This window comes from Cinclus cinclus, chromosome 1 (assembly GCF_963662255.1).
Source record: "Cinclus cinclus chromosome 1, bCinCin1.1, whole genome shotgun sequence".
Taxonomy (NCBI): domain Eukaryota; kingdom Metazoa; phylum Chordata; class Aves; order Passeriformes; family Cinclidae; genus Cinclus; species Cinclus cinclus.
The window spans coordinates 5,337,360-5,365,115 of record NC_085046.1 but is presented as its reverse complement, the minus strand read 5'-3'; the positions used below and the strand labels follow the sequence as shown (position 1 = coordinate 5,365,115).

The 27,756-nt window shown below is 47.1% G+C and overlaps 1 protein-coding gene across 1 annotated transcript in view; it reads left to right on the top strand.

The window, feature by feature from the left end:
- The first annotated feature begins 2,564 nt into the window (after nucleotides 1-2,564).
- The window catches only part of ACVR2B (activin A receptor type 2B), a 96,376-nt gene continuing 71,184 nt past the window's right edge, over nucleotides 2,565-27,756 (top strand). Inside the window, exon 1 of the mRNA XM_062493634.1 lies at nucleotides 2,565-3,034. Within this exon, the coding sequence (XP_062349618.1) occupies nucleotides 2,983-3,034 (52 nt within the window). The 5' untranslated portion in view covers nucleotides 2,565-2,982. The remainder of the gene's footprint in view (nucleotides 3,035-27,756) is intronic.

The window sequence follows — 27,756 nt, the reverse complement described above, 5'->3', positions numbered from 1 at the left end:
CCTGTCATTCTCTGTCCCTAAACCCTCTGCCCTGCCATGCCCTGCCCCTAAATATGCCCCCTGCAGCCTCCTGCTCCTAAACCTCATCACAGTCCCCTGTCCCTATCTACACACAATCTCTGCCTCCCCCTGGCCTGATCCACTTCCCTAAACCTCACCCTCCAGCCTTGTCCACCATTCCCTGTCTTATTTGCACTTCCTGCAACCCCTGCCCCTAAACCCGCTAAGCCATCCCTGACCCATAACCTGCCCGAGCCACACACACACACCTTTCACCACCCTCTTCCCCTAAACCTTTCTCTGCAGACACTGGCCCTAAAATTGCACCCCCTACCCCTAAAACTCCCTTCCTCTCCTCCCTGCCCCTAAATCTCCCTGCCTTCTCCTAAACCTCCCCCCTGCAGCTCCTTGACCCAAAGCCTGCTTCTCTCCACACTGCCAAGTTCTGTCCCTAAATCTCTCCCTTCCCATAAACCTTCCCCCTGCAGCACTCTGTCCCCTAACCTGCCCCTATCCACACATATCCTCCACTTTGCCCTGTCTCTAAATCTTCTGTCCCCAAGCCTTCTGCCCCTAAATTTCTCCCACCAGCCTGCTCCACTATCCACTGCCCTATTTGCATTTTGCCCACTCCCTGCCCCATAGCCTCTTCCTGACAACCCCACACCCCTAAACCTGCCCCTATTCACACACACACTCTGCCACCTTCTGACCCTAAATCTCCACCCCCAGTCACCTGGCCCTAAGTCTCCAACTCCAGACCCTGGCCCCAAAACTGTTGCAATGCTCTGCCCCTATCCACACATTCCTCTGCCCCCTAATTCCCCTAAATCAGCACTCCCTCCTTCTGCCCCTAAACCTGCCCCTCTCCACACACACTCCTCTGCCTCCTAATGCCTTGAAATCTGCACTCTACTCTCTGCCTCTAAATCTCTCCTCTGCATCCCCCTGCCCCTAAACCTGCCCATATCCACACACACCCTCCGCATCCCCGTGCCCCTAAACCTGCCCATATCCACACACACCCTCCACATCCCCGTGCCCCTAAACCTGCCCATATCCACACACACACTGCATCCCCCCATGCCCCTAAACCTGCCCATATCCACACACACCCTCCGCATCCCTGTGCTCCTAAACCTGCCCATATCCACACACACCCTCCGCATCCCTGCTGCTCCTAAACCTGCCCATATCCACACACACCCTCCGCATCCCCGTGCCCCTAAACCTGCCCATATCCACACACACCCTCCACATCCCTGTGCCCCTAAACCTGCCCATATCCACACACACCCTCCGCATCCCCGTGCCCCTAAACCTGCCCATATCCACACACACCCTCCGCATCCCTGTGCTCCTAAACCTGCCCATATCCACACACACCCTCCGCATCCCCGTGCCCCTAAACCTGCCCATATCCACACACACCCTCCGCATCCCCGTGCCCCTAAACCTGCCCATATCCACACACACCCTCCGCATCCCCGTGCCCCTAAACCTGCCCATATCCACACACACCCTCCGCATCCCTGTGCTCCTAAACCTGCCCATATCCACACACACCCTCCGCATCCCTGTGCTCCTAAACCTGCCCATATCCACACACACCCTCCGCATCCCTGTGCTCCTAAACCTGCCCATATCCACACACACCCTCCGCATCCCTGTGCTCCTAAACCTGCCCATATCCACACACACCCTCCGCATCCCTGTGCTCCTAAACCTGCCCATATCCACACACACCCTCCGCATCCCTGCCGCTCTCACCCCGGGCCTCCCTGCGGGGCGCGGCCGTGACGGGGCAGCGCCTCTCCCCACTCAGCGCCCGCGGAGCCCCCGCACCGCACCGCCCCCTCCAGCCCCTTTGTATCCAACATCCGGGTTTCCCCGCTGGCTCCGCGCTGGCTTCTCCCTTTTTTTAGAAGCCATTTTGGACGCGGTTCAGTTTCTTTTTTCTGTTTTTCTTTCTTTTTTTTTTTTTTTAATTATTAAAAGAAAGCCCCAAAACAAAAACAACAACAAAACCCCAAACCCCATCAAATCTCTCTTTCCCTACCCCCTCCACGTTGTGGTTTTTTTTAAATTACTATTTATTTTCTTCTCCCGCCTCCCCATCCCGCACATGGCACCTCCCGCCGCGCCCCCGCGCCCGCCGCCCCGCGCAGCCCCGCGATGCTGCGGCCCCCCGCCGCCTCTTCCTCCTCCTCCTCTTCCTCCTCTTCCTCTTCTTCCTCCGGCCACCCGCGGCCGCCCCGCGCCCCCTCCGCCGGCCCTTGCCTGCCGCTCAGCAGCTTCCCGGGATGCGGGGTCCGTAAAAAACGCGCACGGTCCCGCTCCTGCCGCCGCTGCTCCCTGGCGCGGGGAGGAAGAGGAAGAGGAGGAGGAGGAAAGGGGAGATGCGCGCGTGTGTGCGGGGGAAAGGGGGGAGCGCGCAACGTGCGCGGGAACTGCGCGGGGAGGGGAGGGGGTGCGTGTGCGCGCTCGCTGCTGGGGGAGCCGGAGGGGCTGGGTTGGGAGGAGGAGGAGGAGGAGGGGGAGGAGGAGGAGGAGGAGGGGGAGGGGGAAGAGGAGGAGGGGGAGGGGGAAGAGGAGGAGGAGGGGGAGTCGGTGTGTGGTGCACGCCGCGCTCCCAGCACAAAAGCCCAGGGAAAGAAACTCTTGGAAAGCTGGGAGCGAACGGTGGGGCCGGGCAGGAGCAGGTCGAACCGTCCGGGTCTGTTCGTCTCCACTGGATAAATTTTGCAACTGCGAAGGAATTAAATCCGATTTTCTTGTTGTTGTTTTTTGGTTTTTTTTTTTTCTTATTTTTTTCCCACCCCCTACCCCAGGATTTTTTTCTTCTATTTTTTTCTTTTTGAGTGCGAGAGGGAAGGCAGAGCCCCGCTTCTTCCCCCCTCTTTTCACGCGCTCGATCTTTTTATTTTTGTTTCCCTTGGGGTAGAGGTGCACGCGAGGGAAAAAAAAAAAAAGTAAAGGACTATGTTTGCTTCGTGGCTGACTTTCGCCGTGCTCTGGGGAACTTTCTGTGCAGGTAAGAGCCTTTCGGTGTGTTTACCTCCCGCTCGGGCTCTCGGTCGTGTGTCCAAATGCAAAATTGAATGGGCCGTGCGGTTATTTGCAGCCACCCTCCGGCACCCTTCTGGAGCAGAGCAGAGAACCCGAGCTGGGGAATCCCCCCACCGCTGCATCGGCTACATTTCCTTTATTATTAATTTTTTTTTTTTTTTCACTCCCTCGCCCTCCTTCTCCGTTTTCTCCCTGCTCGCAGGACGAGTCTTCCCGTGCTGCTTTTTGTTCCCTCCAGGCAGCCTGTGGGAATTCATGTCAATGTAAACACGGCGAGATCTCGAGGAAACTTTGCAAAAATGGGCATTTACTCCTGGGCGGGGGGGCGTGGGGGAGAAGCCGAGGAGGTGAGGAGGAGGACGGGGGGCAAGTTGAGAGCGGCGGGAGGAGACCTGGGGTGGCCCCGGAATGGTGCGGGGTCTCTCAGGTAGTGGCCACGCGTGCGCTCCGCTCCTGCCGGGCTGCGGTCGTGTAACTCGGGGGGATGTGGAGGATCCCCCCCCTCCGCCACGAAGGGGACCCCCCCCCCCCCCTCCCCAGTTCCCCATCAGCCCCCCCGGGACGCCGCTGTCCCTTAGGGGTTAGCACGGAACGAGCCTCTTGGGGCTGGCTGGCTCCTCGGGGAGCCGGGAGAAAGTTGGGAAAAAGGGTGTGTGTGCGTCGGGGGGTGCCTGGGGAGCATCCCTCCGGAGGAGGCTCCTGCGGCGGAGGAGAGTGTTTATTTTGTATCTTCTTCATCCCACTTATTTTACGGACATGGGCTACAAACTTCATCTCCAACCTGCGGGGTGCGCGTCGTGCCGAGGGACGCGGGTGGAAGTTCGCCCAAAACCCGGGCACGGCCGGCGGAGTTGGAGGGGGCACCCGGACAGCGCCTGGGGAGGTGGGGAGGGGTCTCCAAGGGCTGCCCCATCCCGCAGCCCTCGGGGGGCCAGGAAGGGTCAGACTCCCTGGGCTGCCCCCAGCCCTGAAAACGCGGGCACGCTGGAAATCCCTTCGCTCCCCACTTTCCCTCCTTGTTTTACTTATTGTTTATATTATTGCTATTATTTTCCCTATGCTTTTATTATTATTATTATTATTATCGCCACATTTTCCTCAAGAGAAACCGGTGCGGCAGCAATTTTGCCTCCTCCCCTCTCGCCTGGTCACCACGACCCCCCCGGGGCTGAGCCCGCAGCCCCCCGCCCCGTCACTGGGCAGTGACTTTTTACGTTCCCTCCACCACCGGGCCGAGGTCTGGGGGGGACGCGGGAGGGCTTCGGGGCCGAGGGAGGGGATGTTTGTGGCCGGGGGGTGTTCCCGGGGGCAGCGTGCGGGAAGCAGCGATGCTGCAGCCCTGCCCGCTCCGCTATGGACAGCCGAGGAGCTCCCGGCAGCTTCTCCATCACCCGTGGCACGGGTGGGGACCGGGGGGGGGGGTTCCCCCCGTGTCCGTGTCCCCCGCCCCGGGAAGGCGCTGCCCGGCGGGGCCGCGGGGGGAGCGGGCGCGGAGCCGGCCCCGGGGCGCTCCTGCAGCCGGGCTTCCTTTGTTCCGAGTGCCCATTAAATATGCGCTGCCACCGCCTGCCTCTGCCATTACCGGCGGTGCCAGCTCTTCATTATCTTCTAAGTCACACCGAAAGTGCGTGCGATTGGGGAAAAAAAAAAAAAAAAAGAAGCGGACAATAAAAATTTAAAAGAAATAAATAAAATAATGTCATAGCGAGCAAAGCCAGCTTGGGCTTTTTTATCTGATGGCTGGGACACTTGAACGCAGCTTTGTTTCCATGTGTTGGGAAGGGGGTTGTGCGGGTTTGTATTTACATAGCAGTACTGAGGAGAGCAGGTATTTTGGAAGGAGGGGGGTGGGGGGTGGTGTGTGTGCCAGCAGCATTCCTGGTGCTCGGCGTTGCTATCATCACAACAGCTCTCCTGGCTGGAAAATTCTATTATGTGCATAAAGGAGATTTATGGTCAATGTATTTTCTTTCCATATATCTTGGAATCCTTTTATCTCGGGTGATTCAATAAAAGAGATGGCTTCCGGATTTTTTTGGTTTTGTTTTGGGTATGGCGTTGGGTTTTTGTTCGGTTTGGTTTTGGTATTTAACCTGTTCATATGGCTCTATGCACAGAGTGACTGAAATTTAAGTTGAAGGGAAAAAAAGCAATTGCTTTAAAAAAAACCAAAAACAAACAACCCCGAAAGCTTCTTAAACGTATCATGTTATGAAAAAGATAATCTGACAGGGCATACCTATGCTGAATTTTTCCTCCACAGCCACCACCCCCCCCCCCCCCCCGAAAATACAATAAAAAAACCCAGAAAATTAATATAATTCTGTTTATTTGGAAAGGTCCTCTTGAATCACAAAATCAGTGCATTAGCCATTCTGCAAATCCCTCCTTCTTTTAAAGCCTTTCTTGTGATATTTATGAGTATTTATCAACGTGATCTTCATTGTCCAGTTTTTCCTAAAGCTGTTCAGTTTAAAAAAAAAAAAAAAAAAAAAAAGGAAAACAAGCTGAGATACCCAAAGTTGGAATGTGTTGCTGGGATTCAGAGCACTGGGCTTTGAGCAAAGCATGTCTTTTGTGTGTGTACATGTTAGGGCTCTGTGAAAGTGGTGGGCTTTTCAAAAATCGCTTGACCTCCATTGTTGATGTTTCTCATCTCTACCTTGGCTGGCTGTAACAAAGCAAGCACGGGCTGCTGTTCTTTTAAAAAAATAATAATAAATCTGTTATGCTTAATTTTTTGGAATACTGGGGATTTATTGAGGAAAACATTATGTTTCTTTTTAGCCCTTTGTTTGCAAATTCTCAGCAGCCCAAATGTTCAGAAATCATGTTTTAATCGATGAGCTTGAGAAAATACAGAAGGTGTAAAAGGATTTGTCTTGCAGAATGCACTGCTAAAATGTTTTCCAAGACATCACATTACTTTTATTTCGGTGCAAGTTTAAGTAATGCCATGCAGCGATGAATTGTGCTGCAAATGGATCTGGTCTCCTCTTTCACCGTCTTGTATTTATCCTCTTGTGCTTGAGAAAGGGAATAAAACTGCCTTCATTAGCTTGCTAATTAAACACAATGCAGTGCATGGCCCAAGGTTAATGGCAACGGCCTTTAAAAACACAAAACTCTTGAACAGGTGTTTAGGATATATGTATTTTTTAATCTGCTATCAAATCTAGATAATTATACCGCTGAGATAACCACTGTCAGAAGTCTGTGTAGAAGAAAATGTTGTGTTAGAGATGCCAGTGATCAGTGTATTATTTTTAGTGGCATTATTTATAAACACCTCTCCAGGTCCTGCACAACCTGTGGTTTTGTAGCTTCCCCCCTTCTCCCCCCTCCATTTCAAAGCATCCCCTGCATCTTCCCTTTGGTTCTTGTGGACCAAGCAGCATTAAAAATCCCGTATCCCTCGACCAGAATGAGGGTCTAACCTGAGCCTGGGGAGTTAACTGAAGTATTTATCGGCTGAAATTTCTGCCATTGCTGGTGCCTTTGAGCAGCCCGTGCAGGCTGTGAGGCTCCTGCTCGCTCGGTGAGATGGGGAGAAGCAGCCAATTAAAGCAGAGTGCTCTCACTCCCGCCTTGGAGCTGTCACCAGCCTCCTGTCCACTCTGCTCTCCATCAGCTAAAACATGCTTGTCAGGTTTTTTGTGCTCCATGTGACGCAACAGTTGTGGACCTCCCCTGCTGACACTGAATAGATGGTAGAGAGAAAGAAACAGGCCAGCCTCACCGTTTTTTCCTCCCCCCCCCCCTTTTTTTCCTTCCCCTTTTCTTTTCTGTTTTGTTGTTGTTTTTGTTCTCCTCTCTCCCTCCCGTCATTTCCCCCCTTGCCCATGCATACACTCATTGCTTTGCAGATCAGCCTAGGAGGGATCCCTGGCTTCTCCAGTTCTGGGGAGCAGGACCAGTGCACAGGTTGAGATGGAAGAGAGCATCTTTTGAAATGTTGGTAATGGGATGATGGGACCAGCCCAGGAAACATAATGCTTTGCTTTGCATCCTGCCTGTCCATGGGGTGGCTCCTCCTGCAGAACTCTTGCAGATCTAAGAGGAAAAAGGGGATGCTTATCTTTATTTATTGGGGTGAAGGAGGTGGGTGGCAGAGATATTTTGAGGCTGAAGCACGTGTCAGGAATGTGTTTCTGTGCTCTGCCCAAAGGCAGACTTGCCTGTTCCTAGAAAGCCATGATGCTTTTAAAATAAAATAAATCTAAGTCAAAGTTGCTCCATATTTGGGGCCTTGCAGCAGAAGGTGTTTTGGCTGTCTTGTTCTAGGACCTGCTTTTAGAAACATTTCTAAAATTTAATGTTAAAAGTAGTTGACCTCGTGGTGCTGCACTAGAAGAGTCAGAATTAAACGGGATTTTAGGAGCAGAGCATCTTTCAAGCCCCATGAAATGCAACACTTTTCTATCAAGCACACCCAGGACAGTGGTCTAAAAGTTGTGAAAGTGATTTGAAAGCTCCCTGTTTCTAGCTCTGCAGGGCCCAGCAAGGAAAGGCCCCGATGCTCTGATGTCTCCTTACAGTGCCTCGCAGCCCTTGCCTGGAAATCCATGTGCCCAGCCCTGTCAGCTGGCACTGGAGAAGTGTGGCTGTAATTTGGGAAGGGTGCAGGTAGGGGACAGAACCTGCTAGAGTTCATGGATCTGGATCTATGTGAAAGCCCTGATGGGGTGTTGCCTCTGGCACCTGGAGAAGTGGTTGGGAAGTCAGGGTTGGTCGGTGCCTGCTGCAGAGTTGGCATTTTCTTGCTGCTGGGCTGGAGGAGTGGTGTCACCAGGGCAGGTGGCCGAGTTTCCCGGTGCCTGGGTCGGCGGTGTGCGCTGAGGTGTGCACTGAGGTGTGCGCTCAGGTGAGTGCTCAGGTGTGTGCACAGGTTTGCGCTCAGGTGTGCGCTCAGGTGAGCACTGAGGTTAGCACTGAGGTGTGCGCTCAGGTGAGCACTCAGGTGTGCACAGGTGTGCGCTCAGGTGTGCGCTCAGGTGTGCGCTCAGGTGTGCGCTCAGGTGTGCACTCAGGTGCTGTGCCTTGGCACCACTGCAGACCCGGGCTCCAGCGCTCTCCCTGCAACAAAACCTTCTGGGAGCTTGGGAAATGGGAACCGCAGAGTGTAATCTCTGCTTTAAAGAGGTGTTGTCTTTCTCTTTTATCCCTCCTTGGCCTTTGATTTTAAAGCTAGCAGAGGAGTGTGATTTTTCCTGCCTGGCCAATAGCACTGCCTGGATCTGAATTATTCAGTGTAGCACTTGGCATTCTGCACCCTTTTCCCACTTAAGCTCTTTTTTGCCTGTTCCTTCATGTGGAGATTTTCACATCAGTGAAATTGGATGTGTTTAAGAGAGGTGTTTGTGGCCGAAATATTTACCAGTATAAGCTCTACTCTTCCCCTTCCCTTTCCCCTCCATTAACCATTGAGGAACAACTAATGTCTAATCTCTTCTCTTCATTATTACTTCATTCTGAAATAATTTTGTATCTCATTAGTAATTTGTACCTATGTATATTAGAAAAATATACATCACTCCCCCCTAGTCTTTTTTGTAAGGTTTCTTGGAGCCGCAGAAGTCAGAGAGGCAAAGAAGTAAATTAAAGATGAAACAGTGCCTGTGTTCTGTAGACCCAGCACATTTTATACATAGATTTGAATATAACTGTTGAACTTTTCACCAGTTTCATGTTCTTTTCTCTCTGCCATCTTCCTCCTTTGCTATGGTATAGCTTCAATTTAAACTAAAAGTTAAGAGCATCAATTGTCAGTGTACACTGTAAAATAATAATGTTTCCATCCTGCATACAAGTGCCTCTTATTTTGCCAGTATTTGAGAGTTTTACTCTGATTAAGCTATTGCATGTGGCATTGGTCCATCATGCTACTTAAGATCTGTTGCTGGTGTCTAGGTGGCTCAGAAAAAGACAGGTCCTATTTTTGCAAAGCGCTGTTTGTGTAGAGAGAAGGTCCCTGCCCCAAAAACCCTGAGCAGAGGGGCCAAGAGGGAGAAAATTCTGTCTGCAAGTGCTCCCTGCTGCATCATGAAGTAGCTCAGCCAAGGTCACACCAAATATTTTGTACCCGTGCTGAAAGAATGATCTGTATGAAGAAACGTTTCTGCATGGGGTAAAATCGGGCTTCAACCTGAGTGTGCTCTCTCCACCTTATGTGATTTTTGAATTTCTTTTCTTCTGATGACTGTGCTGGAAGTTGTTAGTGTATCTTTAGTCTTGGAAAGATCCTTTTCTCTTAGGTTGTGCTGCCTGCAAGCAGGGACCAGCTCATGCATACAGGTGTGCAAAAAGAAATGCAGAGGAAGGAGCAGCCTGTTTGTGCCTGGCCGGAGGAAGATGTGAATGATCTGTTTCTCATCAATAATTCCACGATTTCCACCCTGGTGTGTCATTTCACCACAGATTCGGTTTCGGACTTTGGGGGAGCTCTGCTCAGAGGATTGCATGGGCCTGGCTGCAGGGCAAGAGGCAGCCTGGGTCTGGAGCACCCTTTTTTTTTGTCTTCATGATGGGTTGGGGGTGTATGAAGGAGCTGAAATAAACCTTTGAAAATGTTTTCTAGAAGTGATACTTGTATCTCTGGATGTTTAATCTCGGAACATAACAAAAATTTACCAGTTATTCCCTGGTGGGAGTAACTTCACTGAGATCTTAGAAGTCTGTGGCAAGGCAAGGGCATTGCTCTCTGTCCTCTTGGGTCTATGGTTGATGCTCTGAACACTGCATTATCCTTATTTGTGCACCTGGAATTAAATTTGCTGGGAAAAATAGAATGTTCTGGCAATTTTATTAAACCAGAGGTGTAATTTCTTTTTTTTTTTCTACTGTCTCGTAGTAATGTATAGTATACAAGTGCTTCCTCTTTACATAAAGAGAATAAAGCATACAAGAAGATGCAGTGCTTTACAATCTGAGCTCCATTAATTTTCACTGAAGTGGATACTCATGCAAATTTAGATGTGGATTTTGAACTGGACTCTTTATGTCTAATATGTATCTTTGTGTGACAAAGGGAGAAGAAAAAGGTGCTCCTGGGAGCAGAGAGGGCGAGTTTATCCTCCTCCAGTAAAGCTGGAAATGGAATGTATTGCTGTCAGTTTTATAGAGAAATAAACAAAACCTGGGGGAAATGAGTGTATGTCTGGCACTCTCCAGACCTACCCCAAATTCCAGACCTGTGGCAAAGGAGTCTCAAACCACAGCAGCAAAGGTTGTCATTTTTAAAATTCCACAGTAGCTAACGTTGTAAGGTCCTAGGTGCTGTGACTACCTCTGCCTTTAAAAAAAAAAAATATTTATTTGTCTTATTAAAAGCTTTTTCCCATTACAGAACTTGTTTTCTAAGTGGTAGCAGAACTTGAAATTTTCTGTGGTGCCAGTAGTGCTAATGTAATTCTTCTTCCTAATTTATTTCCCTAAGGTGTGAGATGATAAGCCTTTGAGTGGATGAGAGGGATAAAGTTAGCTGCATTTGTGCCTGATCTATCAAATGGTCAATCTAGGTCACTAACTGTTCCTTTCTTTGACATTTAGCTATTTAAAAATGCCTTGTGTAATGGGCGCAACTTCTAACATTTGGCTTTTAGGAATATTTTGCTTATCCATAATTTACCTCTGCTGACTGCTTTGAATTCCTGGGGAGGGACAAATGCAACAATGGGACTGAAGTGAAGAAATGTTCAATCAAAACTCATCTCTTTTATGTGACTTTAAAAGGATTTCAGAAAAGGAGACTATTTCAGGGGTTTTAAGCCCTTTTAGTGCTGTTCTTATGTTTTGCAGTCTCTGGATTGCTTCTGAGGGCTGACGGCTGTTGCTGCAGTTTGGCTGAGCTGTCTGTAAACTCTCCCAATTGCTGTTTGTACTGATACTTCTGGGAAAAGAGGGAATTTGAGCTTTGCACAGTTGATGTCCAGGCCTTTCTCTGAGGCAGCAAGCTGAGCTTTAGAATAGGAAAGTTGTGAGGAGGCTGTGACGCTGGTCTTGGAAGAAAGGAAAGCCAGTGAGCTTTGTAGGCACTCAAATGTGAGAAAGCATTGGCTTTGCTTCAGACCTGTGCATTGCCACATGGATTTGCAGGAGTCCCTGTACTCAGCAAACTGCAGTTCACTTGGGATGCAGGTGCTCAGCAAAGTGCAGATTTGTGGTTATCCTGGTGCCAGCCTTGTCCTCACTGTTGGGATAAACAAGCCGTGGCAATGCGACCTTCAGGCTCCCAGCTCTCTTCTTTCTCCAAGTCACCTTCAGGCTCCCAGCTCTCTTCTTTCTCCAAGTCTTTCTGTTTTGGGATTTTTTTTTTCCTTCAGTGTGTCAACAGGAACAGTGGGATTTGTATGGCTATTTTAGTTCCTGAGAGTAATTAATGGGTTAAGAATGCTAATTCCCTTGTATATTTGCAGGCTGAGAAATTCAGTTGTCCTTGGTTTTTGTGGCAAGAGTATCCAGTTACAGCCCAGCAGCAGCTATTGGGTGCACAAAAGTTTGAACTCATAATCCTTTGCTTTCACATGCACCCGCAGCTTATCAGGCACTTTTAGTTTTATAGGAAAGTTTCTGTTAAAGCTCGTTCTTACACCTGGGGTAAAACATTTTTCCAAACACCTATTGCAGTTGTGCTGGAAAACACTCACCTGGTTGGCTCCTAAAAAACGAGTTTTTGTGGTGGGCAATAGACACTGGTGCTGACACACCTGGAACAGTTCCCTGCTATGAAATTCTTTTTATTCTAAGGAGCCTGGGATGTCGATAAAACTTAGCACAACCTGAAGCAGGATGATGCTTTTTGATACTTGGTGCTGCCTTACTGGGATAATGGCTCTGGCAGCTACCAGGTGTGGTGTGGAACTGAATGCCCAGGTGTGGTGAGAATTCTGGAGCTGTGGCATTACCACTTCTGCATGGAGCCTCAGGTGGGGATGCTGTCATGGGGTGTGCCCTGCCGCTGAGCTGTCTCATCCATGCTCCCGAGCTTTCTTTGAAATATTTTTGAAATATTTCCAAGACTAAATTAAAAAAAAAAAAAAAAAAAAAAAAAAAAAAAAAAAAAAAACCAAACAAAAAAAAAGCCCCAAAAAACCCACAAACCCCAACTTCCTTATCCCAAAAAGCAAACCTCAGAAAAAGGTCAAAAATTCCAAGAAAAAGCCAACAATCCAAAACTCATGGAGATTAATGTTTTGATCCGACTGCTGTTGTTTTACTGTCATAGGCTCTTCCTCAGGATCTTGGAGCATTTTGTAGAGTGAAATCATGAATCTGGGCCCTGTGGAAAGGCTCAGTAAAAGCAAGAAATTCCTGTGTAGGTGTTAATCACCTTTCACAGTGTTTGGAACAACAAGGTGGCCCTTTAGTCCCAATGTCCAGGCTTCTTTGGGTATGTGATAAAGACCAGCAATGCCTGATGGAGCCTTCTGATGAGCACACTGGCTGTCCCTGGGTGTTTCCTCTCATGGGTACAGCTTGGTGGCACAAAGCTCATCAACCTGAATTTTGCTGGATGTAAAAAAGAAGAAAAGGAAAAAACAAACGAACAAACAAAAAACAACAAACCCCCCCCCACCCACCCACTGAATGTGCTGTCCCCAGGGTTGCTGTCTCCTGATGCCCTGACACTCTGCCTGCTCACACTGGCTGGAGATTGGCTGCATGTGCCCATTCCTGGAGGGTATTTTAGCATTTATATTGTGCCTCAGATAACTATGGAAGTCTTTTACAGCTAATTTTTACTGCTACAGAAAGTTTCCTCTAGATACATAGCTTCTGTTATCATCTAATGGGACACAGTGTTGCTAAAAGCAAACAAGAGAAACTTTTATTTTCCCCCCCCCTCTTAATTGGTAATAGAATTTCCTTTCCCATGCAATCGTGTGGGGATCGACTATTTATTATGTAGCAGCTAAAAGAAGACCTCCAAGGTAACTGTGAGCCTCAGAGGTAAACGAGATGCAAGTGTATCTGGCTGGGTAATTGTGTCTGTAGGCTCCTTCTCAATGAATCCCTGATGAAAGAAGAGACCCTGAGCGAGGGACGTGCCCTTCTCCTGCACCCCAGAGTGGTCCCGCTGACGTCCCCGATGCTTTTTGTACATGGAAATTATTTTGAACGAGCTAACGTGCACAGCTTTGAAGTGTGGTACAACAAAATAAAAGTTGGCTAAAAAGAGGTCTGAATATGAAAGACGGGCAAAAACTGGGAGAAGGGGGAGCTGAGAGTCGTTTTACAGGCATTGTTGATAGAATTTCAGGGTCCCAAGAAGGGAATATGAATGTCTTTCTGTTATAGTAACAGCTGCTCTCTGTCCATCGGGATCCAGTGTTTGCCTATCCAGCTCATAATAATTAAACAAAAGAGTTATTTCATAGCAGCTTTGGTGGAGGATTTATGTTGGAATTTTATCTTTTTAAATTTATACTTTTCTTTGTCTAATTAAGAAAAATATAAAGTTAACCTCTCACCTGGACTGGGGCTCACCCCTCATCAGGTCCTCACAACTAAGGAGAAGCTGACTGGTGACTGAACCATTCAGAGCTACATTAATTAAACAAACAAACAAACAAACAAATAAATCATTAAGTTTCTCTGATGCACTTGTGAGCTTTCCAGGGGTTTTATGTCCTGAATGCATTATTCAGGTGTTAGTAGCTCCCTAGTATTGCCATGAAATGCAATATGCAGATTCCTTTTACTTTTACTTCTCTGTGATTTCCAGCCCCCTCCCCATCTTGAGAATTAGGAGGTCTCTTGTCTCAGAGAAGAGACACAAAGAAGTCTCAGATGCAAAGTGTAGCAGCATTCTGGGAATGGATCTACTTTGTGGGACTTTATTCTGATGCAGTTAACTCTGCAAAACCCTTTGGTGTGGGTCAGTCTCGGAGACAGGGAGGTCCAGAATGAGGCAAAGCTTCCTTACTTGGTACCTTCTCGTGTATTCAGCCACGACTTTTAACACAATTTGGGGTTACAGCCTCCTCTTTGCAGAATTCTCCCACCACGTTCTGTCACCTCCCCCTGCCCCTGTGGAGGGTTTCCAGAAGATTGCACCTGGAAATAGCTGGTTTGCCATTTCTTTTCATCACAGTGGCACAGCTTTTTTAAAAGACATGCTGAAGCTACCTTTCTTTGAAGGTCACAGGCTAGAATTTATTCAGTGCTGAAGCACCACAAGCAGCTTCTTGATGTCCAGGGCTCCTATCACAGGTTCCTTTCCTAGGTCTTAATGGAATCCGTGCCTCTGTGTAGCTGCCTTTTGAACCCTGTCTGTTAATTTAATACCATTTACCCCTCTCCAAAGGAGAGTAGGCCCAGTTGGATGGTAAGGTTAAAACCTGAGCTGTGCTATGTTTATATTAATAATTTCTACTGGTGAAATATGGATCTGAGACTTTGCTCATCCATTTAAACCTCACAGTTAATAGGCAGTAGTGGAAATGTACCATGTACATGATTATTGCAATGACCTGATTTCATATACACTTCTTATCTGACTTCTGATTAAAAAAAAAAAAAAAAAAAGAAAAAATATTCATCTATAAAATTGATTTTGGGAGCCCTGTGAGGGAGAAGGAAACCACTTATTTCAACCCCCAAATTCCTCAGAGCTGTAGAAACATTGTCAAAGTAATTGTAGCCTTTTCAAATTTTTTTCTGTGTAGATTTCTTTCTCTGTAGTCTCAGAAAAACTGCTCTGTTGATGGATGTCAGTGTTTTTTTTACTTGTGACAAATATCTCCCAAGGTATTGTTTGAGTGATGTAGAATTGGTTCATGTGTAAAATTCTAGCTTTTCATGAATACTTCATCATGAATATGTGCATGCCAGGTTCTTCTGGATTAAAGTGTTATACCTTTAGTGGTTTGCTGTGGGATATAATCTTAATCATTTTTGCTGTGATTTAATCATGTTAATTAAAACTGAATTGTGGAAAGTAATTTGGGTCTGGAGAGCAGTGGGGTTTGTATTTGTATTTTTTTTTGGTCTTGTTAGATGATGGTAATGGTCTTGGCAAGGTTCTACTAAAAATTAGTGCAGTGTATAAAAACTCATGTTGCCAAGTTAGTCCAGCATTTCTCCAGTTAATTGTGGCCTTGAAGGGTATAATATAAAAGGTCATCTTTGTTAGTGAACTACAGGCTTCTCCTGCGAGACAGAAATCCATGTCCTTATCAAGGATGAAATCTTGGCTCCTTGGTTACACAATTGAGCTTTGCTATAATTTGGACATCATTAGGCTCTTTATTAAAGCAGAGGAACACTCTAATCAATCTTGGTGCTTTGCTTTCTTAAATGTACCTCTGTATCTGAATTAGCGTTATGGCTTCCCTTTCTTTTCGTGCTCCGTGAACCCCACGAAGGAGAAGGGTCTGGAAAATGACATGGGATGAAAAGTTGGTTTCCTCTTTTTGGGGTGCTTCTTTCCCAGAAAGCTTCTGATTGTGACAAGGGTTGTGAGAGCTGGGATATTCAACCTCCCCATCTTGTGTTCAGAAGTAGGAGGAGACATTCTGGAAAGAGCAACCACTCAGTTTGGTTTGTGCTCTTAAACAATTTTAGAAAAACCCATAAAACTCCACAATCCCAACATTTATTAGTGGTTGGCATTACTTTTTCTTTAAACCCAAACAGAAGGGTTTTAATTGCTTTTTTTTAGTGGGGAAAAAAAAAAGCCTTTTACCCAAGCCAGATTTCTGTTTCTGTGGCACACAGTCATGGGGCAGAATTGTGGGGAAAGAAAGAGGTTTGTATTGTGCTTTTATCCCATTTTTTCTGTTCTGGAATTTGTTTTCATTGGGATGTTGGCACTCCCAGGAATGTATTTTTGTGGCTCTGACTTGTGCATTGTAAAACACTGCCAACGCTTGCCATTTCTTTGTTTGACTGCTGTTTCTTTAACCAGCAGATATTTTTCTAGTTGGATAGCTAAGTGGATCTTTCCCAGTTACTGGCAGATAGATCTGACTTTGCACAGCTATAAAAGTTACATCTGTGTTTTAGCAGAGCTTTCTGCTTAAGGTTTTGGAGAGTCTAGTATTTGGTGGCTTCCATTACCTCTGAATGGATGATGTGACAAACACTGTGTAGTTTTGCAGTCAGTCCGTGTTTGTGCTGTGGCTCTGCTCAGATAATTACACCTTTAAAAACAAGCAAAAACTGGAAAAGAGACTGTTGTGCTTGCAGATGGAGGAAGCTCTATCCAGGGACTTTGGTATCTATCTAGTGACTTCTTTTCAGGAGTCCTGTTTTCTCCTGAATCTCCTTACAGGGGCTCCCAACCTCACACTGGTGTCTGCTTGCTGTGTGATGCATGCTGAAGGTGCTGAGGGGTGTCAGAAATGGACTGTGCACCACCTCATTTACAACTCCCTGGCTGCTACTTCCCCAGTTCCTGCCTGATGGATACATGAGCTCTTCGGGAGCTCTCCCCTGGACTCCCTGGTTCGTGCAAAAATTTGCTCTTTGGGTAATTAGGAGAACAGAATATTTCTGCTCTGGAGGGGTGAGCTCCCTTGGGCTGTGAGTTTTTAATAGGAACTTCGGGTTATGAATGTGCCATCATCTCATTACTGTTCCTTACTGTGTGGCATCCTGTTGGTCTAAGGTACTTTAACTGTCTCCAGCCTAAAGTGAGTGCTGCTTTTGGTCTTTATAAACTCCACAACTGTTAAACCAAGCCAAACCTCCAGCCTCAGCAATGGCAGAGGGGTTGGAGACAAGGAGTTGTCTCTAAGGAATACAGTCTATTATAGGTTGGGTATAAATCAACCTCTGACTTATGGGTGTTGGGAGGAAAATTTCCTTGGGGACTAGTAATCCAGAATCAGCCTCCTATAAATCTGCTTGGATCTTCTCCTGAAGCATGTGGAGGTACTGGAGAGCTGATTATGGATGTAGACCATGGATCTGGGAGTGTGAAATACTGCTGCTCTTCCCCTTCCATCACCACGCTGGACAGAGAAGTCCAAGGAGCAGATTGTTGTCAGTGTGGTAGAAGTGATGAGTTCATTGTTCTGCTTCCTCCCTTTGTCCAAGTAAAACCTGCAGACTTGGCTTTAGATATTGGGATTTGAAAGCAGACAGCAACAAATATAATGAGGTTTGTTTTGTTTTCTGGGGTTTCAGGTGCAAGAATGCACGTTAATAATGATTTTGTGTTTTCCTGTATTTCTTTTCCTATTCCTTGAGGGCTGGAAAATATTTTTCTTAAAGTGAAAAGTGATGTTTTGCATTTTCTAAATGGCCCTGAGGGATGTAGCAGCAAAAATCCAGCTCCTCACGGGGTAGTGAGAAATCCTGGGAAGGAAGAACAGGGCAGGGACTGATGCTACTCTATCTGCAGGGACAGGTTGGCTCTTGTCAGCTGGACAGAGGCAGTGCTTGCCATTGCTTGCTTTCTTCAAAGAGTGTTTTCGTTGTTTTATGGTGCCACCCTCTTGTCAGCAGCTGTCTGGGTGCTGCAGGATCAGGCACCTCCTTTAAGGTGTTGGACTTGTCCCTACCAGGTGTTGGTCACCTCCTTTTCATACCCATGTCCACCTGATTTGCTCAGTGCTCAGAAGCAGTGTTTACAGGAGGTTTCTCCTAATGGGAAACATGACCAGTAGCAAGTGATACATGAGCTTGGTTTGTGAGTCTTTATTAACCTTTTTCTTTTATCACCTGTCATGCAACTTGCCTGCTTCTCTCATTATTTGGGTTGTTTGCTTTTTGCTTGTGTCCTCTCCACCTTTCTTTCTCTTTACAATAAGTTGTCTGTTCCAGCTTCAGTAATTGTTTCCTTGCTTACCAGAACAAAAGCAGCTGAGCTGGGTGGATTTTTTTGCTTGTGTGTGTGCAGGGATTTTGCCAGGGTATTTTTATGGAGACTGCTGCTGAGCTCATCAGCAGTGCTAGGCAGGAAAGCCAGGCTCTGGTACAGATTAGATATCTTTACAGATTTTCATCTCCAGTTTGCAGGGAAGTCAATCTTCACAGTTCAGTAGAGGAGAGGAGTGATGGGGGCTGTGGGCAGGGACCCTCTTGCAGCATCTCCATCATTGGACACTGGAGAGATCATCCTGCTCTGATGGTCCTGTTGATCCTTCTGTGTTCTCAATGAGCTCTTGCCTTCCCCTCCCCAAGTGCCTGTTGCTCCTCACAGCTGGAGGAGCCAACCTAGAACAGGAGAAACCTATCCCTGCTCTTTCCCCACCGAGGGTGAAATCCTCTCCAATGCCCAGAGAAGCTGTGGCTGCCCCTGGATCCCTGGAAGTGTCCAAGGGCAGGTTGGACAGGGCTTGGAGCACCCTGAGACAGTGGAAGGTGTCCCTGCCCAAAGCAGGGGAGTGGGATGAGAAGACCTATAAGGTTCCTTTCAACCCAAACCATCTGGGGATCTTCTGGCTCGCTCACTGGGGTTCTGGTGACAATTTTCAATTAATCTATTCTCATTAAAACCACGTCTGATAAAAGCTTTTTATTTATCTATCTCTTGAGTAGATGTTTGCGGGTGGATGCTTCCAAAGTTTTTGCTTATTCCTTTAGCTGCTCCTTGTCTTCCAAGAGCCCTGGAGGGGAACTGAATCAAACCTTCTGGCTGGAGCATTCCCTGTCCCAGGCTCACCTTCTCTTCCCAGCAGGACCATGCTTGCCACATTTTTTTTTTTTTTGCAGTGCCTGCTGTGATTAGATCCATTTTGGCTGCAATTTATAGAAAATGCAGGGCCCTCTGGTGTGACACTCATCCCTCCCCCATCCCCTGGGTATCTGGGACACTGTTATCTGCTGCAGCTCTGTTGTTTGGTGGAGGATGAACTGTCAGGAGTTAGATCCCAAACAGGCAGCAGGTAGCTGGACTGAATTAAACTGGGAATGCCCTACTAACCCCCTTCTCCCTCCCCTCATGTCTTTGGAAATGTCTTTTATCTGGACTGTAAATTAAATTATTGTTGTTGATGTGGCTTCAAAGAAGCAGCAAGACTGAGTTGATGGGAGCTCCTGAGAGAGGTCTTCCACAAAAGCCTCCTCTCAGTAAAATGCTCTGGCATATTTTTTCCTTTCTTCCCTAATTTTTTCAGAGTTAGGATGGAAATAATAATTCAGCATTTTCAACTTTCATGATACATTTATAGAGAAATAAAAGTCCTATAAATGTCTGAAGTATTATCTCTTCTTGCAGGCTTCATTGTAAAAATATTTATTGAGGCTTCATGGGCTTAAAGTGTTGTGGTCAGCACCACAAATGTAATGGTTTTGTTTAGGTGTTTCTTCTTCAATGGTATTTTAAAAAAAGCCCCAAAACCAAAACAAAGCAAGAAAGCCCTCATAGCTTGTTTCACTGGCTTTCTGGTGTTTATTTACCACAGATGAACCTGAAAAGGAAAAGCAGCAGTTCCTTTCTCTTGTCAGAGCTGATCTAACACCAGAAAATAAATGTTTAAAATAATGCTATGGTTTAGTTGCATATTAAGTTTGTTTAAAAAGATAAGGTATAAAAGGAATAGTTTTGCGAAGGATGTTTTTCTTTGCTTTGTTGTTCGTTAGGGTTTTTTTTTGGGGGGGGAGGAAGTGTTGTTTTTGTTTGTGTTTTTGTTTGGTTGCTTTTGTTTGGGTTATCACAGCTTTGGAGTTTTAGAGGGTCCAGTTCCCAGGGAAGAGAAGGAAGGGGTTCATGGAACATTAACACGATTTAGAGAGGAAGGACTGGAGTAACGGGAAGATTTGCAGGAAGAGAGACAAGGTGGCCTGTCAGTGCTTCCATTATTTTTTGTTTGTCCTCTTCTGCCTCCGGATCTTGATATCATGTGATTTAACGTTGATGGATGGAGCACTTAACACTGAGGGATGGAGCACTTCTCCTACTGGGAAAGGCTGAGAGAGCTGGGATTGTTCAGCCTGGAAAAGAAAAGGCCTTGGTGTGTCCTTATGGGAACTCAAGGGGCTGCAGGAATGCTGGAGAGGGACTTTTGGGGAGAGCATGGAGGGATAGGACCAGGGATAATAGCTTTAAACTGAAAGAGGGAAAAATTGGATTAGATATTAGGAACAAATTCTTTACTGTGAGGGTGGTGAGGCCCTAGCACAGGATTTTCAGAGAAGCTGTGGATCTCTGTGGATCCCATCCCTGGATGGTTTTTCAGGCTGGATGAGATTTAGAGCAACCTTGTTTAGTGGAAGGGGTCTCTGCCCATGGCAGGGAAGCTGTAACTACATGATTTTTAAGGCCCTTTCCAACCCAAACTATTGTATGATTCTATTATTTTATGGTGTCAGCATCTCCTGCACATCTGTTTATCCCTCTGCTAAACCCTTCCTGTTGAAATGCTGGACAATTTTGGGTTGAGATTTTACCCCTTGGGGCTGGACAAGGGACACTGGGGCACATGGGGATGCAGGAAGGTGGTGGCACACACTGGAGTGTGGCCATGCCTGGGGGCTGTCCTGCACAGGGGTTATTGCAGGTTCCCTGGGATATGAATTAGTGATTATTAAGTCACAGGGAGGTGTTCCTGAGCATTCTCAGCACTGATACCCTTTGAATTTCTCCTGGAGACGCTGATGTTTCTTGTCAGATGTGTAGCTGAGAACATGCATGGTCAGTGGGGCATTTGTGGGTGCCAGAGCAGACCTGGAAATCCCCAGTGTTCAGGAAATACAGGGGGAAAAAGTAGCTTGAAAGTTATGTAAGTGTCTCAGGCTGATGTATTTTTGAGATGTGGCTACCTACATTTTTCTTACTATTTCCTCTTCTGTAAAGGCAGGAGGCTCAACCCTCTTGTGAGCTGCGGGGGCATTTAGCCAGGCTTGGGTGCTGGAGCTGACGCAGATCAGAATTTGGTGGAAGAGATAGACTTTCTGGAAGTGACTGATGAACTAATTGCCCTCATTTGTCTGTAAAAGTACAAACTTTGGAAATCGCTGTGTTGGCCAAGAAAAGAAAATACCCAGTTGTGGAGAGTTTCTGTAGCAAGGATATTGCTCCAAAACACAGCAGTGGTTTCTTGTTTCTTGCCTCTCAAGAGCACATTGCAACTTCTCCTCCTCAAGTGGTTGTGGTGGCTGACAAATATTTTTCAAGTCAAAAAGTCATATTTTCTGCAAAAAACTGAGGTCACTGTGTGTATGTGCAAACCTTCCATCTGCAAAGGGAGTAACTTAACCTGTGTCCTTCCAGGCTTCACCTCAGCTGATCTGTACCACATGTCCTTCAAGGTAAGCTGGGTAAGTGGCTCTCAGTCAGAGCAGAGGAAGAGAAATCCCATTTGAGGCTGACCTGATGCCATCTGACATTTTGCTTATTTGAAAAGAGGAGGTTTGAAATGGAACTGGCGGGGCTGGTTTGGAGTTGCTTTAGACCCTTACAACATATTAATCTTCAGGTTGAATTACAGCTGCGTTAATGAGACTTTTTTTCACTCTGTGGTGAAGACTTATTATTCTTCCATGGGTCTCCTAAGTTTGTTTGGGTCCTCGATATGTTTGGTGCCTCACTTGGAGCATGTTGGGATGCTGCTGTGTACTTGTGCATCCACTCTGTCAAACAGAAGCCTCCGTAATGACCCCTCTGCTTAGGTTTTATGGATGATGTGGTGCATGTTTCCTTGTAAGTGGGACCAATAGATTCTTGCTCCCTTTTTAGCTCTCTGTTGTGGAGGAGCTGCAAATTTGCAGTGTGCTTCCAAGAGGAAGGAGATACCAGTGCATCCTGCCTGTGCTCCAGCAGTCCCTCCCTAGGAAGCATTCAACCAGAGGTTACAGAAAATCAAGCACCTCTCCATACTGTAATAATTTTTTTTTCAATGGGGTCTAGTATTTTTGAGCCTGGGCAGGACTTTGAAACTGCTGCTCTGCTTGGTTCTTTTGGTCTTTGTGTAACAGCGTTGGCTTTGAGGCATCGTGATACTTTCTGTTGACTTTGTGCCAAGGTGAGGTTTTCTTGAGCCTGCCATGAGGCTTTGTGCCAAGGTGAGGGTTTCTTGAGCCTGCCATGCAGCTTTCCATGACTGTACAGTTTGGAGCGTGCCATCAGCAGGCAGCAGATCCAAGTGGTCTTGCCTTGGCGTGGGAGCCCCTGCATGCCCTGCCCTTATTCCAGCTCCTGGTGCTTGGACTGGCAGAACAGGTGTAGAGATGTTTGAGGCAATGAAGTGCCTGTCATTGGGAGAAGAAGTTGCTGAAAGATTGTTTTTCTCAGTTTTCATTGGCACGTGTGGTGTCTCCAGGAGGAAAGGCAGCAACTTCTCAGTTCACCGTGTTTCCCAAAATCCAGCAGCTGGCTGGTGGGCTGGCTGCTCCTCTGTCCCATCTATATCCCCCTCAGTGCAGCGGTGTGCTGGGCTGGGATTGCATTTCTCACCATGCTGTCTGCTGGGTGCAGCCAAAGAGTGGGAAGAGCCAGAAGAGAGATCAGATGGTCCCTGTCCCACGAGGATGTAGGGAGGAGAGCTCTGCAGTCACAAGTGAGCTGGGTGCTCTGCTGTTGCACTTTGTGCCCCCACCCCCTTCTAGAGCTGCACCTTGTCCAACATTCCTGATTCTCCTTGTCCCAGCTCCCATCTCCCCGATTCCCTGCTGGGTGTCCTTTAAGCCACACCGTAATCCAGATATTGACTCCGTGTGGTCTGTGGGCCACCAGCCAGGCTGTGGGATGGCAGCCACTCTCCAGGGCACTGCTGTGGCCTTAGGGACATCCACACAGTCGCCCCCCACCCCAGATGGACATCAGGATGGGCCAAAGGGGTGTGGGGAGTGCAGCTGGTGGGATGTGGGGAGCAGCAGGAAGGTGAAGGAGATCTGGGGATCCTCAGGGGAGTCATCCCAGGGAAGCAAGGAGGCTTGCATGCATTAAGAGGGTGCACATGGTGGCTCTCCCATACCCCTTGTTTCCAGACACTAGTTTGTATTTGGGAGAGGCAGTCAGGATTTTCCTTCTAAGAAATAACTGTTTTGAGTAAAAATCCCTTTGTGGAAAAGCTGCTGCTGTCCTGGTAGAATCACATTTGAGAGTGCCATCTAATGTGAAATCACAGCTGAATCGAGATTTGCATTTTTTTTTTTTTTGTTTTGTTTGCATTCCTAAAAATCATCCAGACATTTTCTCGTCTTTAAAAGCAGCAGTGCTCAAACCTCTCCAGCTGCCGTTATGAAATGAGTGAGTTATTCTAGCTAAATTGAGAAGATTGGACTGGAAACACTTCTGGAAATACTGTGCAGGTTGTGGACCAGCTGTTGGCAAAACCAGCCAGGCTTTCATACACATAGTGGGACCCAAAAAAAGAAACAGTATTTTGCCATAGTGATTCCTACCCACTCCCCCCCCCCCCCCCCCCCAATTTATTCTGTTAAAAGCACAATCCTGCACTTTTTAATAAAAAATTGAGCTGTGTCAGCACCAGGAGAGGGCTGTAAGTCTGCAGCATGAAAAGGCAGTGATTTCCTTCGTGGTGGCTGGCTCCTTTGCCTCCATCAGGCACTTGGTGACCTGAGACAATGGCATGTGTGAGGGGACAGAGTGGGAACAACTGCTTTCCCTCTGATAGCAAAGTTTTCCTTGTTTTTCCACCCCCCTGATGAGGTGACTCTACTGAACTCAACTGGTGACCCAGCAGCAGAGGGAATAGAGAAAAAGTTTGCAGTAATTGAGATAACTCAGCAGAACATCCAGTGAGGAGCAGGAGGGGTCCACTGGGGGCAGGTACATCCATGCTGATCCTAATCCATCTTGGCACTTGTGAACATCTCTGTTTCCTCTAGTAGTCTCTCCACATCTGCCTCAGTCTAATGCTTTCAAGCCCAGTGTCTCAGAGATTTTCTGTTTTCCCAAGAGTTTATCTGAACCTTTTAATTGAGAGCAGTGGTTGTGCATTGGAGGCTCATCATCCTCCTTCCCTGCCTGAGCATCTGGGGCAGGCGTGGTGGGCTGGATGGGGGCAGAGAGCAGGACAGCCACAGAGGTTTCTGAGTTACTCTTCTTTTGGATGTACTGTCAAAAATTCTCCCAGCAGCATCTCCCATCTTCCACTGGGAAGAATGTTATCATCAAGAAAAACAGAGAGAGACAAATGTTTGTTTGTGAAGCATACGTCCTTTCTGACTTCTTAAATATTTCTCCTTCCCAGTTTGAGTCGACTCTTAATCCATCAGGTTTTCAATCAGGCACACACAGATAGGAGTTTTGTTCTTGTTTTCTCACTGCACTTGCTTGTTTTCTGCTGTCAGGTACCCACTCAGTTCAGCTGGAGGCAGTTACTCTGCCCAGGAGCAGCAAAGTCCAGACACAGCCTTGCCACCACTGCTGGGGCCATCTACTGAGGGCATCCAACTTTAATGCCGGGCTCTTAGGGGTATTTAGCTCTTTAGATAAGGCCATAAAGATGATTGAAGGGGTGAACACCTCCTCTTTGAGGCAATTCTGAGAGATTTGGGATTGTTCAGCCTGGAGAAGGCACTGGCAGTATCTGAAGGAGGCCTGAAAGAAATCTGGAGAGGGTCTTTTGGCATGTAATGATAGGAGAAGGGGGGGTGGTTTCAAAATGAGAGAGAGTAGGTTCAGATTGGATATGGGGAAGAAATTCTTCACTGTGTGGGTGATGAGGCACTGGAATAGGTTGCCCAGAGAAGGCCAAGCTGGATGGGGACTTGAGCAGCTTGATCTAGTGGGATGGTATCCCTGCCCATGGCAGGGGGATTGGAAATAGATGATCTTTAAGATCCCTTCTAACCCAAACCATTCTAGGGTTTCTATGATATTTGAACATAAGATTTTTCCCCAGTCCCCTAAAGGAAAAATCCCCAAATGCTTTTAAGTGTTGTATTCAAGAGTTTGTAACTTCCTCCAACCAATTGACCAAAAGAGTGACAGAAGTGGGGAGGTGCTGCTGGTTGCATCCCATCTGCTGCTAAGTTACTAAAGAAGTTCTGAGTCCTTAGAACCACTTTGAAATAATCTTTGCAGACTGAGAGGTTCCTGTTTGCACTGAACATAGCATGTAAAAGCAAAAGAAGAGGTGGATGCTAGCCCCTCTGTCACTCCACAGAAAACCTTGGAAATGCTACAGCTCCTTGCAGTCTTGGCCAAAGACTTGCTTCCACTTTTATGCACTTTAGCAAAAGTGGGATACTGGGAGTGTTGTCAGCTCATTTCTTGTTGCAGAGTGGCAGCTGTACAGTGCAGACTCCCACAGCTGACTCTGCAACATCAAACTAAGGTTTTGAAGTGTTGCTTGTGGTCTAACAACACGTGGCTTTAAACAACAGCTTTAAACTAGGCCATGTTATGATTTTGGGGAAGGCCAGGTGATGGGGAGCTGTGACAGCATCCAAGTAAGCATGTTGTGCTGGGAAGGCAAGAAACTGCATCTTCCTTCCTGTGCTGTGAAGTTTGCTGGAGATAAGACACTCAGAGTGTTTGTGGTGACATGGTTAGGTGACCTCCCAGGACCTCACTTAATTGTGGGTGAGAACCCCCCTGCTTTGCCTTTCTGATGATTTCAGGGGGGTAGAGCTATCATGCAATTCTTACCTTGTGGTAAAAATAAAATTTTGGGGAAATTTTACTTTTTAGCTGCTTTGTCTTGGTTTGTTTTACCATTTGAATGAGAACACCCCGTTTCATTCTGCTGTGCATGGGGTCAGAGACCCTGCATACCTTGTCTGGAACCAAAGGCACTCAGCAAACTCCCAGGAGAGCTTTACTTGGGTGTACTTGGGGCTGTGGTATGCTGATACACTGCTTCAAAAAGCCATGTGCACTGTGGCTGGGGATTTTTGCTGGGGACTCCACATGCTTTGGAAAACACTGCTCTGCTCTAGGCAGGAAAACAAGGATCTGAGGGGGCTCAAATTGCTGTGATCGACCTCGGAAATCCTCTGCCTAGCTGTGTTGAGTGAGAGCCTTGCCCTTGGCATCAGTGGGGAGGGATTTCACCCTTTGGAAATCTTTCAGAAGCATGAAATACTGTCCCTCCCAGCTTGCCGACTGCGCTGGGCTGAATTTTCCCCCTGCCCCCTCTCTCCAAGGGTTACTTTTACACCTGTGAAAATCTTCCCTTGTATTTTTCAAATTTGCATTATCAGCACAAATTGCTTTCTCTTCTCTCTCTCAGGTGTAAAAGCCCATTTTGAGTGGCTGGTCTGCTTTCCAAGGCGTTATTTAAGCACAGTAGGTCATCAATGTATCGCACATATTACGGCCATGCCTTGGCATTTGTTTTGCGTTTGTAATCCAACACCCAGCTGCTTCAGCCCCAGACTCCAGGCAGCTATTTAGTGCTTCAACTTGTGCTGAGGAATGCATTGTGGTGCTGTTTACTTCGTTATGTGCAAGGCTCAGATGGAGTACAGTGAGCTTCGGTTAAAAAAAACCTGACAAACCCAACAAAACAACCAAAGCTGAAAACTGAGAGTAGAAAATAGGTTTAATATAGATATTAAGTCAGGGTAGAGGGACCAAACAGAGAAAATTTGGGTTACATTCTGCAGTCATTGCAACATTCTTGCTGATGAAAGCAGAGATTACTTAGAGTGCGATAGGGAACTGGACCAAAAAAGAAAAAAAAGAAATCCATCTACTCCTCTGCTGCAGCTGTTCTGTTGCTTCTCCATCTCTGGCTGAGCAAAAAGCACTGGAAAACCCCACCCCAAGCAGTAAATGGGGCTTTCCTCTGGGAACACTCAGGTTTTGCTGGTCCTGATCTAGTTTAACATTTTAGTTGAAGACTTTGGATGGTTTCACCCAGCATTTGCAGCTCCCCAAACCCTCCAGTTTTCACTGAAGTGCTATGGGGTCAGTCAGCCGGTTCCTTGATTTGTGTCTAGTGAAAGTGTGTGAAGCCAAGGCCAGTTGAATTCATTACATTTAGCTGGATAATTAGGATGCTGCTGGTTACATAAGGGGTGGTAGCAAGCAAAGCTTTTGATCAGCTGAGGAGGATTTTGCACGTATTCCTGCTGAGGCTCTCTAAGTCTCCCCGGGGGTGAGGAGCACTGGTGGCTCTTAAGCAGATCTGCAGTACGGAAACCTTGCTGCCCTGGGAGAAGGGGAAAGGGCAGAGCTCTCCTCCTGCTCTTCAGCAGGTGAAGGCTGTCACAGTGGGGTTTTCTTGGTTCCAGAGTAGCTTCTCATGGCAGAAGAATATGTTCTGAAATGAGGAGTTATTAATGGGGGTCTATTCCCATCCCTGTGCTGCAACAGCTGGCGTTGGAGGAGGGGTCAGAGGATACAGAAAAATTCAGAAAGCTGAGCCCCTGTCCCTGACTGTCACTCTTGTGGATGAATTTGGTGAGGTGTTTAGCTGGACTCCCAGTTTAGGCTGCCTGCAGCAGGGGTACATGCTGGTGTTGCAGCATAAAGAAGTGCTTTTCTGGGCTGGAGGCTCAGCAAATATGTGTGAAAGCTCTTGGAAGAGCCACTGCACTGTCACCTCCAAATGCTCCAGCTGACAGGGCAGGATGCTCAGTCATAAAGCTTTGGTGGTCCAAAGAGGTAGCCCATGGTCGGCTCACTTCATGGTTTTACTGGAAGTGAGCAATAACCTTCTCCTCATGCTTTATAAAGCCTGAGCCCATTAAACTGAGATTTCTTTAACAAATAATGGATGGCATGGAAAGAATAAAGGTGGGATTAGGATATAGATCTCATGACAGCTTGGCTGTGTGAACAGTGCACAGTAGGTTGGTGGGGTTTTTTAGATATTGGGGCTA